The following is a 12,530-nucleotide window of genomic DNA, read 5'->3' on the forward strand; positions in this document are numbered from 1 at the left end:
AAAAAATAAAGACAGGTTTTTAAATCTAAGAGTACATCCTACCTTTAGATGTTGAAATGACAAGATTCCGATTCTAATTCTTTTTTGAAAAGTCTGTGATGGTAGACCACAGTTGAATTTTGTTTGTTCATTTTTATTTTTGTCCTTATTTGACTAAATAATTGACAATCTATATTAATTCCAAATAGGCCTTTTTTTTTTTTTCTAATTTTACTAGTGTGTGAAATTCAAAAGTCTAAGAATCAGATTCTTTACCCTGGCCCACAAATCCACTTTCTTCTTCAATATTGGCCCATTCTGCTGTCTCACTTGTCTGGGGTTCTCCTGGCATAAAAGCCTCTTTTCATTTCCTGCTCTAGCACCTTTATATATGCTTCTCCCACTCTCTGAATTTTTTGTTCCATAACTCTCCCCTATAAGAACTATGAGAGCAGACTCTGTGTTAGTTTAATTCACAACTGTTAAACTCCTTGCATATATTAAGGCATCAAAAGGGTCTGGTGAGAAGATATTTGCAAATGACATATCAGATAAAGGGTTAGCATCCAAAATATATAAAGAACTTATACAACTCAACACCAAAAAACTCCCCAAATAATCCAATTAAAAATGGGCAGAAGACATGAAGAGACATTTCTCCAAAGAAGACCTACAGATGGCCAACAGACACATTAAAGATGCCCAGTATCACTCATCATCATCAGGGAAAGACAAATCAAAACCACAGTGAGATATCACATCATACCTGTCAGAATGGCTAAAATTAAAAACACAAAAAACAACAAATGTTGGCAAGGATGTGGGAAAAAAGGAACCCTCATGCACTGTTGGCAGGAATGCAAACTGGTAGAGCCACCATGGAAAACAGTATGATTTTTTTTTTAATTGAAAATAGAACTACCAAAAGATCCAGTAATTCCATAGTGGGTATTTACCCAAAGAAAATGAAAACACTAATTTAAAAAGATACATGCACCCCTATGTGTATAGCAGCATTATTTACAACAGCCAAATTATGGAAGCAGCCCAAGTGCCCACAACAGATGAATAGATAAAGAAGATGTGTTCACAAGAGAGTATTAGCCGGCCATAAAAAAGAATGAAATCTTGCCATTTGCAACAACCTGGATGGATCTAGAGAGTATAATGCTAAGTGAAATAAGTTAGAGAAAAACAAATACCATTTAGGAGACAAAACAAACAAAGAAAACAAGAAACAAACCAAAAAAACAGACTCTTAAGTATAGAGAACAAACTGATGGTCACCAGAAAGGAGGTGGGTGGGGGCATGGGAGAAACGGGTGAAGGAGATTAAGAATACACTTAAAATGATGAGCACGGAGTAGTGTACAGAATTGCTGAGTCACTACACTATACATCTGAAACTAATCTAACCTGTATGTTAACTATACTAGAAGATGACAGATGATAGAGATAGATAGATAGATAGATAGATAGATAGATAGATAGATAGATAGATAGATAGATAGATGGCTTTATTTTTAAAAGGGTCTGGTGCTGAAGACACCTCAGTAGAGAATTATAAAGAGGAAGGCTTTCTGAAGATTTCTTTGAGAAATGTGTGCTATGAGCCTACTTTTCACTCTGCCCCACCAAGAAAGAAAAGGGATGAGGGCTTCAATCTGCTAACTCCAAATCAAGGGGATGAAATTTTAGGGACATGACTTAAAGAGTTCAATCCGTGTCTCCTGCAGTTGGTTGGTGGCTAGTTCATACCTGAGAAATTTAAGGGCAGAGAGTTTGGTCACAGTGCCTGTGTATGAAGAGTAGGTATTGCTGCAATGAATCCCAGCACTTCAAGAGTTTGTTTAGCAAAGTTCACAGGAGGGTTTCTGGTGAGCCAGAGGCGGGCCACATGTAAAACAGGCAGCATAGAGCTGTCTTAGGAACCTGCCAAGATGACCACTGAGGGGTGAGTAGACATCAACAGGGGGACACCTGGAGTATGCCTAGTTGTCCGAGAGTTAAGGAAAGAACGGTATTACCAAGACAGGATTGTGAACAGCACATTTCAAGGTCACTGCTGGCAAGACATGCCAAGGGACTGGGAGAAAAGAGGAAATAGTGCTTCAGAGAAATCCATCAAAGTGTTCACAACAGAAGGAGACAGCTTTAAACATCTGCCAAACCACAGAGCACCGAGACATGCTCACTAACATCAAGACAGACCTCCTCCTACTGCTGCTCTCCTCATGCCCATATTGCCCTTCCTGATTAGGTGCAGAACAGACAGAAGCACCTTAGCAACTTCCTTCCTTATCCGAAGTGTTTAATGATCAGCTGACCCCCAGTCAGGAAAGAGAAGATGCACATTCATACACACACTAAAATAGATCACTTAGCAAAATCATATTCCAGACAAAATCAAAGTTATTTTTTAATTAACAAAATAACCAATAAATATGTAAGCACTTTGGTTGCATGACAAAATGACAAAAGTGGTCATTCATGGTCTTCAATATATTCATCCAATTCTTTTTAACAAATATAAGTACATACTATTAAAAAAAAGACAAACACAAATAAACCCCACTCCTTTTCCAACTGAACCCCACCACCGACTGCAAATTATTCAGACTCCTCAGATTTGGAGGCCACAGAGTGGTGCTAAAGTCCTACCTTCCGGACACCAGACTCTATGCTGGAAACTTCTCCCCCAAGTGACTGAAGAGCAGTGGGAAATATCTTATTCCACACATGAGAAGTCCCTCCCTGAACCTTGCCCACAGGCACACGGCCCTCCTACTGTAGGCTTCACTGGGATCAATACATGCCAGTACAGCATAATATCCTGTCATCCTTCCACACAGCATGACACACTTAGAGTAAGAGGGTCTTCATTTCCTCCCCAAGGTAACAATATAGGGGAAGCAGGTATACCAATTTTGTCTATGCAAGACTAATCCCTGGATTCAGTTGTGCAACCATTCACTTAGAGCCCAGTGCCCTGAGTTGAAACTCAGCCTGGGGTAATGTCACCAACAGCGCCTCCAACAGCCTCCCCCTGCTGTCCTGCAGTGAACTAAGAGTCCTCCTTCTCAAGGCCACATCACAATCTCCCATCTGTCCCACCGTGCACTGTCTCAATGAAACTGGAGGATGTATGTGGTCACTCTTTAATATCCCATAAAACAGTGACACCAATGAATCCCAACATGAGCTAGACAAAATATGTTCTCCCTGAATTTCTGATCTATACCTTGACACTCTTCAGGAATAATCAACTTACCCTTTTGCTTTACAATATCCCAAATCTGAAGACAGCTGCCATGATCCTGGAGCCTTCCTTTGGTCCAGAACCAGGACATCAGGTTTCATCAACCTGGGGCTCTGTCTTACCTGACAGCAAAGGTAAATTCTTGGCTGGGATTTAAACTGCCCTATGAAGGATTACCTCAAATTGTCCCAAAAGCAATGACAGGTGTGAGCTTCTTACAAACTTATGGGTTTTTTAAGAAGCAGATCTTACATTTTAACACATTATTTAATATAAGCGTACCTAAGATGTGAAAACAGAACTTGCATTACCTTCTTAATCGATGGGTTGCTCAGAGAAAGTGAACAAGAAATGAACTCAAATTGAAATAATTCAAGGGTAGAACCCAGAAGACTTGAGCCATTATCCCTAGTCTTGACAATTTGGGGCAAGTGACTTAACATGCCAGTCTTCCCTCCTGCAAAGCTTAAAGTGTCTAGTGCCCCAGGCTCCTTTGAGCTGGGAGTCTCATGTGGATGGACTATGACCACACTCATGAAAATGGGGCCATTACTATTTAAATATGGTAACTTGAGGATGACTAATATTTATATATAGCAGATGTCATATCACCATCCTAGTACCTTTCCAAAGCCAAGAAGCCAAGCTGTCTCCCCAGACCCACCCTTCAAAGTCACTGACATCCATGGAGAAGAGCAGGTAAAACCACTACTTACCTCCCAGTCAAGCACCTCCGAAGAGAGTATGATGCCCCTCCCCCGCAAGTCCTCGAGCAGTCGCTCCAGCTGCCCCAAGCATCCCAGTTGCTGTCTTTGTCTTCATCGGAACGAGTGTTTCTTGAGGTCTAGAATGAGAAAAAACACAATAAATTATAGACAAATTTGCTAGAACTATCCCCAAGCTTCTCCAGTTTTTCCAGAGTCTTATTCTAAACTGTTCACAGAGGAGAAGGTTGCCTACAGATGTTTTGCTTTGGATTGGCTACATTAAACGCGCATGCACACACACACAGTTTTATATGGAAACTAGTGTCACATAAGTACCCTTCCACTTTATGAAGGTTTTGTCCGGGCAGCTTATAAGCTCAGTTTTAAATCTGAAATTTTATCATTCCAAAATTTAACTAGGCTAAGTTATGTTTTATAACCTATGCAGCAGGGTCCCAGCACGCACCTAAAACTTCTCACCACTGAAATCCTGGCTTGCCCTTCTGTCAGACAGATGGGCGCTAGCTCCAAGGAAATTATTTTGCATGAGATTTGTGGAATCTCCTGAAAAGGGCTCCATCCCAAGGAAACAAAGTAATTAAAGCGTTGGGGATCCAAGAAAATAGAGAAGGGTACACCAATTAAACCACCTAATTAATATGATTTAATTAGTCTTCTGGAATGGCCACTATTGACTTATGTTGGGATACTTTAGGGAAAAGAGGAGGACAGGTATATGTTAAAAATATACAGACAGATATAGATGTAGATATGAGAAGAAATGATGTGTACTACTTACATAAAATTACAAAACTTCACTAAAGGGCCTAGAGTAGGAGAAACGTACATAGTCCTAAATGGGTAGACTCAAAACTATAAAATGTTAATTCTCTCCAAATTAACTTATAAATTTATAACAACTCCAATCAAAATCCCCAAGGGAATTTTTTTTGAACCCAACAAAATGATTCCAAAGTTCATCTGGTGGAGTGGAAGTCTACAAGAGCCAAGAAAAAAACTGTAAAAGAAGGGAAATTGGAGGGAAATTGCCTCAATTAAGGGTAGAGAGCTGGCATAGCGATAAACAGTGAAAATATACTAAATTTAAAAAAAAAAAAGAGTCCAGAAATAGACCCAAGTATAAGGAGGTAGGATGGAACCACAAGTCAGTGTGACGAATGTTTTTAAAAACAAAACAAAAACCAGGGCACCTGGGTGGCTCAGTTGGTTAGGTGTCTGACTCCTGGTTTTGGCTCAGGTCATGATCTCAGAGTCATGAGATCGAGCCTCACGTCAGGGTCCATGCTCAGTGTAGAGTCTGCTTGAGAGTGTCTCTCTGCCTCTCCCCCCACCGAAATAAATAGATTTTTTTAAAAAATAGATGACTTTTTCACAAAATACACCAAAATGATTTCCACATATATTAGAAATTTTTATTTAAAGCACTGAGACCATAAAATAGTAGAAAAATTATAGATTAACAGTCTATAGACTTGACATAGGCAAGACTGTCCTAGATAGGTCAACAAGGTAGAAGCTATAAAGGAAAAGACTAGGAGATTTCCATTAAATTTCCATTTTATTTACATTAAAATAAAAACACACACAACATTTGCTATCTCTTCACCCTTTGGATAAAGGTGCAGGGATCTGAGTTTACACACAAAATGCATACCACAAGGACAAGCATTATGGGCTGGAAGGAGCAACCTGCCTCTGAGAACAGAGGATGTAGGCTAGGAGCAAATGTTGTCCATGACAGAAGGGATGCAAGCTGAATGTTGTAGAGCTCCTCCACCCTCATAAAAATTCTGAAGCCAATATGACAAAATGTTACATCTGATGAAGCCAAGGGGCCCTATAACAGATGTTAGTTTTATCCGAACTTGCATTTTTTTAAATATCTTTTTCAAAAATAATTTTTTTGAAGGAGGGGGTAAAAGACAATTCTTAGAGCACAGGGGAAATCTGCATCACTTTTCATACAGGTAACCATGTATGTGCATTTAGAAAGGAGGGAGTTAATTTAAAATGTTCACCGTGGCAACTTCCAGGTTCAAGGACTCTGAGTGATTTTATCTTCTTTTGTTTTTGTTTCTCTGCACTTTGCAAAAAGAAAAAAATTTTAAAGAAAACACTTTAATTCTTGAATTAAATATTTGTAAGCAAGCAAACAAAGACCACATCCACACAGAGAAAAGTTCAAGTCAGAGAGAATTTAACAGGGAAGCTGCAAGTCAGAGAACAGGAACGTTTATGAAGGAAACCCTAATACTAATAAAACCACAGAGAACGGCTGAACTAGATATTACACGGGCTTCCTTAAGCCCTTAGGCCATGTTACCTCATCCAACCAAAAAGATTTTTTTTTTAAATTAAGAGGGGGATCTGTAAAAAGTACTTTCAAAAGTGAAATGGAATAATGAACCAAGGAGGGATTTTTCAATCATTTCCACCCAAGACTCACCGGTCAGTGGGTTTCATGGCTTCTTGCCAAACTACCTATTTATAGCACAGTGCACGGTCCTGCTTGAGGCAATACTGTAGGAACAGTCAAGCTAAAGGAAGGGATAAATATCTGGCAACTGATCAAATCTGTCATCAGGAATAAGGGCTAATTAAACCCATACTATTTACTGTTCTAATTAGATCACTGTTCAGTTCAATTTTCTACACGAAATGTCACCAAATGGAACTGCGTCCTGTCTATAACATAATATAAAATAAAGTTTTAATTCATAAAAAAACACACAAATTGCACTTTAATACATTCATCTGGACTTCTGGGTTGGTAAGTCCAAATCATTTAAGTAAATGTTTAAAATATACACAGCTGAAATTGATTTTTCATTTTGTCACCCGATCTACCGATAGGTTGAATGTGAGAAGTTGAAAAACATCATCATATATATTTTTAAATGAAAGTTGAGAGTTCTTTACAATATTGCTTTAATTTGTTTTTATTCCCACTATCCCATCTGTTCGGTTTATAGTTAGAGTCGGGTTTCTTTCCATAACTTCTCCACCTTTACTTACAAAAAAAAAAGAATCTTGATTCTAAAATAACTAAAATAGGCATGTTATAAATGCAGGCATTTGGTTTCTCTGGTTGGGTTGGTGAGATATTTCCCCCCCTAAGAAAAGAGAGAAAATTGTATCTCAAGAGGGGCCCCTCGAGTTTTTCTCCTGCCCTTGACCGTGAAGATGAAGATGGGATTTTATTTTGAAACCCTGCTGCCGCCTTCTGCCAGCTGGTTTTCCCTGCCCCCTTCTCACGGACGCTTCTTTACCCAAAGACCAGCAGTAATATCCCCAACATGCACGGGTTCTTGCCTCTCCCCGCTGATGCCAGTAGCATGGAGCGAGGACAGACGGTCAGAGAAAAGCCCCGTGGTGGCAGAAGAAAGCACGCCCAGGGCCATACGACACATGTATATTTGTATGTTCTTCCTGATGGTGACACAGCAGCACGTTTCTGGACCACACCTCTTCCCAGAGCAGGGGACCGCCAGTCTCCACCAGCTTCTGCTAAGAACCCTGCCCTAGCTTTCCCTTCAACAGTCCCAGCTCGTCCATGAATATTTACTCTGAACACACTTAAGTTTGCACGTGTTTAATCTTAAAATGTAGTGTCAAGAATACAACACTGTATCTGAGAATAACACATACCACGCATTGCCCCACACTCCAGGGTTCTTCTGATAACATCTGAGTTTCCTCTTTCCTTCCCTCCTTCCTTTCCTCCCTTCCTTCCTTCTCTCCCATCTTCCTTCCTTCCTTCCCTTCCTCGCTCCTCCCTCCCTCCCCCTCCCTCCTCCCTCTCTTTTTTCCTTCCTTCCTTCCTCCCTACCTTTTTTCTTTCCTTCTCTCCCTCCTTCCTTCCCTTCCTCCCTTCCTTCCCTTCCTCCCTCCTCCCCTCCTTCTTTCCTTTCCCTCCTCCCCTCCCTCCTCCCTCTTTTTTCCTCCCTCCCTTCCTTCCTCCCTCCTTTCCTCCCTCCCTTCCTTCCTCCCTCCCTTCTTTCCTCCCTTCCTTCCTCCCACCTCCCTTCTTCCCTTCCTTCCTCCCTCCCTTCCTCCCTCCCTCCCTCCCTTCTCCCTCCCTTCCTTCCTCCCTCCCTTCCTCCCACCTCCCTTCTTCCCTTTTTTCCTCCCTCCCTCCCTCCCTTCCTTCCTCCCTCTCTCCCTCCCTTCCTTCCTCCCTCTCTTCCTCCCTTCCTCCCTCCCTCTCTCCCTCCCTTCCCTCCTTCCTTCCTTCTCAGGCACACCATTTCTTGGATCCCATCATGGAGGCCATATCACATAATGGTTGAAAGCTATGTGACCCTGGATACATTTCTTAACCTTTCTCAAACTCATCTATAAAATGGAGATGATAACCTTCACCACAGCAGGATTTAAATAAAATAACACATATCTAACAAATCACACATCCTCTCAATAAATGTAATGAGTGAATGTCTCAGTACGTTCAACATAACATCTTTCCCAAAGCAGTGACAGTAGAGCCAGCTCTCTCCCGTTTTTACTTATGCAAGACTTAACATGAATCACTACTGAATTTCCTCTTGTTGGTTTTGGCCCAGAGTGCTGGCCTGTTGAGATCCGTTTGAATCCCGATCCTGTCACCCGTCTATGAGCCACTTCGCTTGGCTTTGCAGCTTCCCTGTTCCCTGATAAACGTGCTGGACATAATTCCCGAATCTTACAGAATTCCATTAATGCATATATCTGCTTTTATTTTTAAGTAGTAAGCAGACCATCATGCCAAATAAGCAGCCAACTAATCAGACCTGGAATCTGTGGACACAGTTTAGTGTTACAATCAAAATATGGAATAATGCCTATCACCATCATCAAATGCTAGGGGGCAGAAGAAGCTGAGGGGAGGGAAGGAACCAGCCATTCAGGGGCCCAGATCAAGCAGGTGGGGTCTATGTTCTTGAGCTGTGGGGTGGCAGGGAGCCTCCCGGGACAAGAGGTATTTGGCAGCCCCACTTTGGCCAGCCCCAGCCCTGAAATCCAGGGACAATAAAAGCTGGCTGATGGGTATCAGCTCGATGTCTGGCCCAAAGGTGACTCTGAAGAGCCAAATTCTAGGCTTGTCAGCTGGGTACAACTGAACCCAGTTCCCTCTTCATGAGCATCTCCATAAGCTGTCTTAATTATTTAAATTCCATGTTATTAGTACTTTATACGTCGTTATCTGAACCCTATTTATAGGTCTTCTCCCCCAAGTCTCAGTCAACCAACATCATGTCACGCCGTGACCTCGCCTCGGTGGGGAGGAAAATCTGAAGGAGCCGCTCGTGCACAAAGCATCTGCTACTGATGCACAGACCGAGCACTGCTTGCCTGTCCTTTTCCTACAGTCATTCTAACCTCAACAAACCCTCGAGCTGCGTCCTACCAGCCCCATTTGACAGGTGAGGAACCGTCACGTCAGGTGTGGGGGGAGCCTCTTTCTGTCTGACCCTGACAAGCCTGCGTGTTCTTCGCTGATGCCCTCCTGCACTTGTGACCAGGAATCCAGCAAAGCCAGCAGCCAACCTATCGTCACTGGCAGGGGGCAATTTGCATCTTGGATGGAACGCACCTGCTGCTGATTCACCTGACCACAACATTCTCCCGGCATCTCAAAGCGGACTTCTCCTTTTTCCTCTCTTTACATTGCAAGCAGAGCTACGCTTCTGTTTTTCAGGTGCATTTGGCTGTATCTAGGTTATTACACGAGGGATACCCATTCTTTGACTGATGCTCACGACCCAGACACATTTGTGAATTTCCCTACACAGGAACAAAGACCAAGGGCTTCTGAAGTTCACGAATTGGTGCCCCAGGGAGGACTGCCCTGGACGGGCTGCAAGACAGCCAGCAGCAGGTGACAGGCGCTGAAGGGACGTGGTGACAAACAATCAGCCGTCGGGCCTTGACAGCGACAGACACAGGGCCCCAGAGCAAGAAGACGCTGACACAGAAGCACCTGCCACCTGGTTAGGAGAGCTTCGTTAGGGATGCACCCTTTCCAAGGACACATCAGTTCTGCTGGAGGTGCAGGTGGGCCCTCACGCATCCCAATCAACCCCTCTCCTGAGATGCGATCGCAGGTGGGGTCTCACTCTTGGTTCATCTCTCTTTTGTAACCGTGATGGAATCAGATGCTTTTCTAGTCTCTTCCCTTTGCTCATGTACAGTTCCCACTTTTATACAATGAACATGTACAGTTTATGCAATAAAACACCCAATAAAAGTTCTTTTTTTTTTTTAAGGAGGAAAAAAAAACACTAAAAGAAAACCTATGGAAACACATTTAGAGAAGCAAAATGCACTTTTTGCTGTTTGGTTAAAACTACCAGCCTTAAAGATCTCTTAGGAAATCATATTTTCCTAAGTTAAGTTCTAGTTGGGGAATATTTTTGGATGAAAAATTCAAAAGAGATATTGTTTACTCATTATACAATAGGACTGGAAAAAGCCAAGAATATTGTAGGAATAAGTGTGTTCACAATCTCATAAAGACTCGAGGACTCCTTGCCTTTCTTGGATCCTCATGCATAAATCAAATCATAAAATATTTTCCTCGCAAGTTCTTAAATCTGTGACTTATAATGACTAGTACAGTTCTACCAGTCTTGCAAAAATGTTAGTAATTAAACACAGATTTCACATATAAGGTCACTTATTGGAAATGCTATATTAACAGCTCCATATTAAAAACAACCCAAAATAAAATAAGTTCCACTGGGATATTACTTCCCAGACATCAAATAAATAAATGTTCATTCCAGTGTTACCACAAAGGTTATTTAAGGAGATCACAAACGACCCAGACTTTGTTGACAGTAAATACATTATTTCAGGTTAATATGACCTTACAGCCTTTAACAACAAAAAATTTAAAAATATATGCATTTGGTAAATGACATAAAAATGTCACTCAAGCTGTCACACAAACTCAACAATCCAATTCAACCAGAATATATTAAATGCAGACATATCTACAGATGTGCGCAAGGCACTATTGAGAGATGCTCCAGACCGCTGGATCTTACCTCTCCCATTTCAGTTCATTGCTCCTCTACTGAAAAGTGTATACAGTAGTCCCCCTTATCCATGGGGGATACGTTCCAAGACCCCCAGTGGAAGCCTCAAACCACAAATAGTACTGAACCCCATATATATATATGATGTTTTTTCCTATACATACATACCTATGATAAAGTTTAATTTATACACTAGGCACAGTAAGAGATGAACAATGGGGCGCCTGGGTAGCTCAGTTGGTTAAGCGTCCAACTTTTGATTTTGGCTCAGGTCATGATCTCAGGGTCGTGAGATCGAGCCCCATGGCAGGCTCCACGCTCAGCACGGAGTCTGCCTGAGATTCTCTCTCTCTCCCTCTTTCTCTGTCCCTTCCCCCACTCACGTGCTCTCTCTCTCTAAAATAAATAAAATCTTAAAAAAAAGGGAGAGATGAACAATAACTCATAATAAAATAGAATGATTATAACAATATATGGAACAGAAATTATGTGAATGCGGTTTCCCTCAAAATATCATGTTGTTCTCACCTCCCCGTCCTCTTGTGAGGATGTGTGATGGCACAAAGTCTATGTGAGGAGATAAAGTAAGTGAAGGACATGGTCATGTGACGGAGCATTAGCTTGCTAGGGACCTCCTGACATTGGGTCAGAAGGAGGATCATCTCCCTCAGGACTGTGGTTGACCTCCAGTAACTGAAACCATGATAAGGAGGATGCCTGGCTATCCACAACTCATGACCCTGATGGTCAATGGCCTCCAGGATTTGGTTGACCCTCTCCAACAATGTGGTCCTGGTTATTTTACCGCCTTCTTAAAACCCTTTACAGATCCCTCAGGACACAGGTTCTATACCTCTTGGCTCTCTGTGACCTGTTCTGCCTCATTCTCCAGCTCCCTTTCTCCAGCTCGGGCTCACACTAACTACATTCCACATCCAAGCACATCATGGCTCAGACTGTTCCCCAAACACAAACACATCTGCCAAGCCCTGCTTCCCATGGCAAACTCCAGAGCGGCACAAAGACCCTCCTCCTGTGGCAGCGATCTGCAGGAGACCAGCAAGTGGAGAGCCAGGCAGGCCCAGCTTCCTTGAGCCCGGGGTAGGTATAGTCCGGGAGAGCTTCTGAAGAAGACTCTTCCTCCTGGATTCTTCCTGCTGGTCCCAACACCTGGGAGGCTGCCCCCAGTTCGGGGATTCCTCACCTCATCTAGTGCCCTTCCTGAGTTAGCCAGGCATGGACTGACCTGATGATGTGCTTTCTACCTACTCATCCATACCCTCTATGCAAACTCCTAATTTGGGGGTTGGCTGGACCTCTTGTTCTAGTAAAAGAAAAATCTCCCACAATTGTTATGAAGATGTCCCAAATCATGGAAACTAAGGTTTTCTCCAAGTCCAGATGAAGGAACACCAACAAAACATTTCCAGACTTCTGAGAGTGAGGCCGACCTTCTGTATACATCAATCCAGTCCACTGTGTTAGGGAGGAGACCTAGGGCCCAGTGGGACACAGAGGGAAGCTTCAGATGGGGACCATTTAAGG

General features: G+C 42.4%; 1 protein-coding gene across 5 annotated transcripts in view; it reads right to left on the minus strand.

Annotated features, from left to right (window-relative positions):
- Nucleotides 1-12,530, minus strand: part of ADAMTSL3 (ADAMTS like 3) — a 359,890-nt gene that overhangs the window by 241,120 nt on the left and 106,240 nt on the right. For all 5 annotated transcript variants that reach the window (XM_025893321.2, XM_073882182.1, XM_073882183.1 and 2 more), the window contains exon 4: nucleotides 3,955-4,082. In XM_025893321.2, the coding sequence (XP_025749106.2) occupies nucleotides 3,955-4,082 (128 nt within the window). The remainder of the gene's footprint in view (nucleotides 1-3,954; nucleotides 4,083-12,530) is intronic.

The sequence above is a fragment of the Callorhinus ursinus genome, unplaced genomic scaffold (assembly GCF_003265705.2).
Source record: "Callorhinus ursinus isolate GAN/ISIS: 27379988/994484 unplaced genomic scaffold, GSC_fseal_2.0 scaffold45, whole genome shotgun sequence".
Classification (NCBI taxonomy): domain Eukaryota; kingdom Metazoa; phylum Chordata; class Mammalia; order Carnivora; family Otariidae; genus Callorhinus; species Callorhinus ursinus.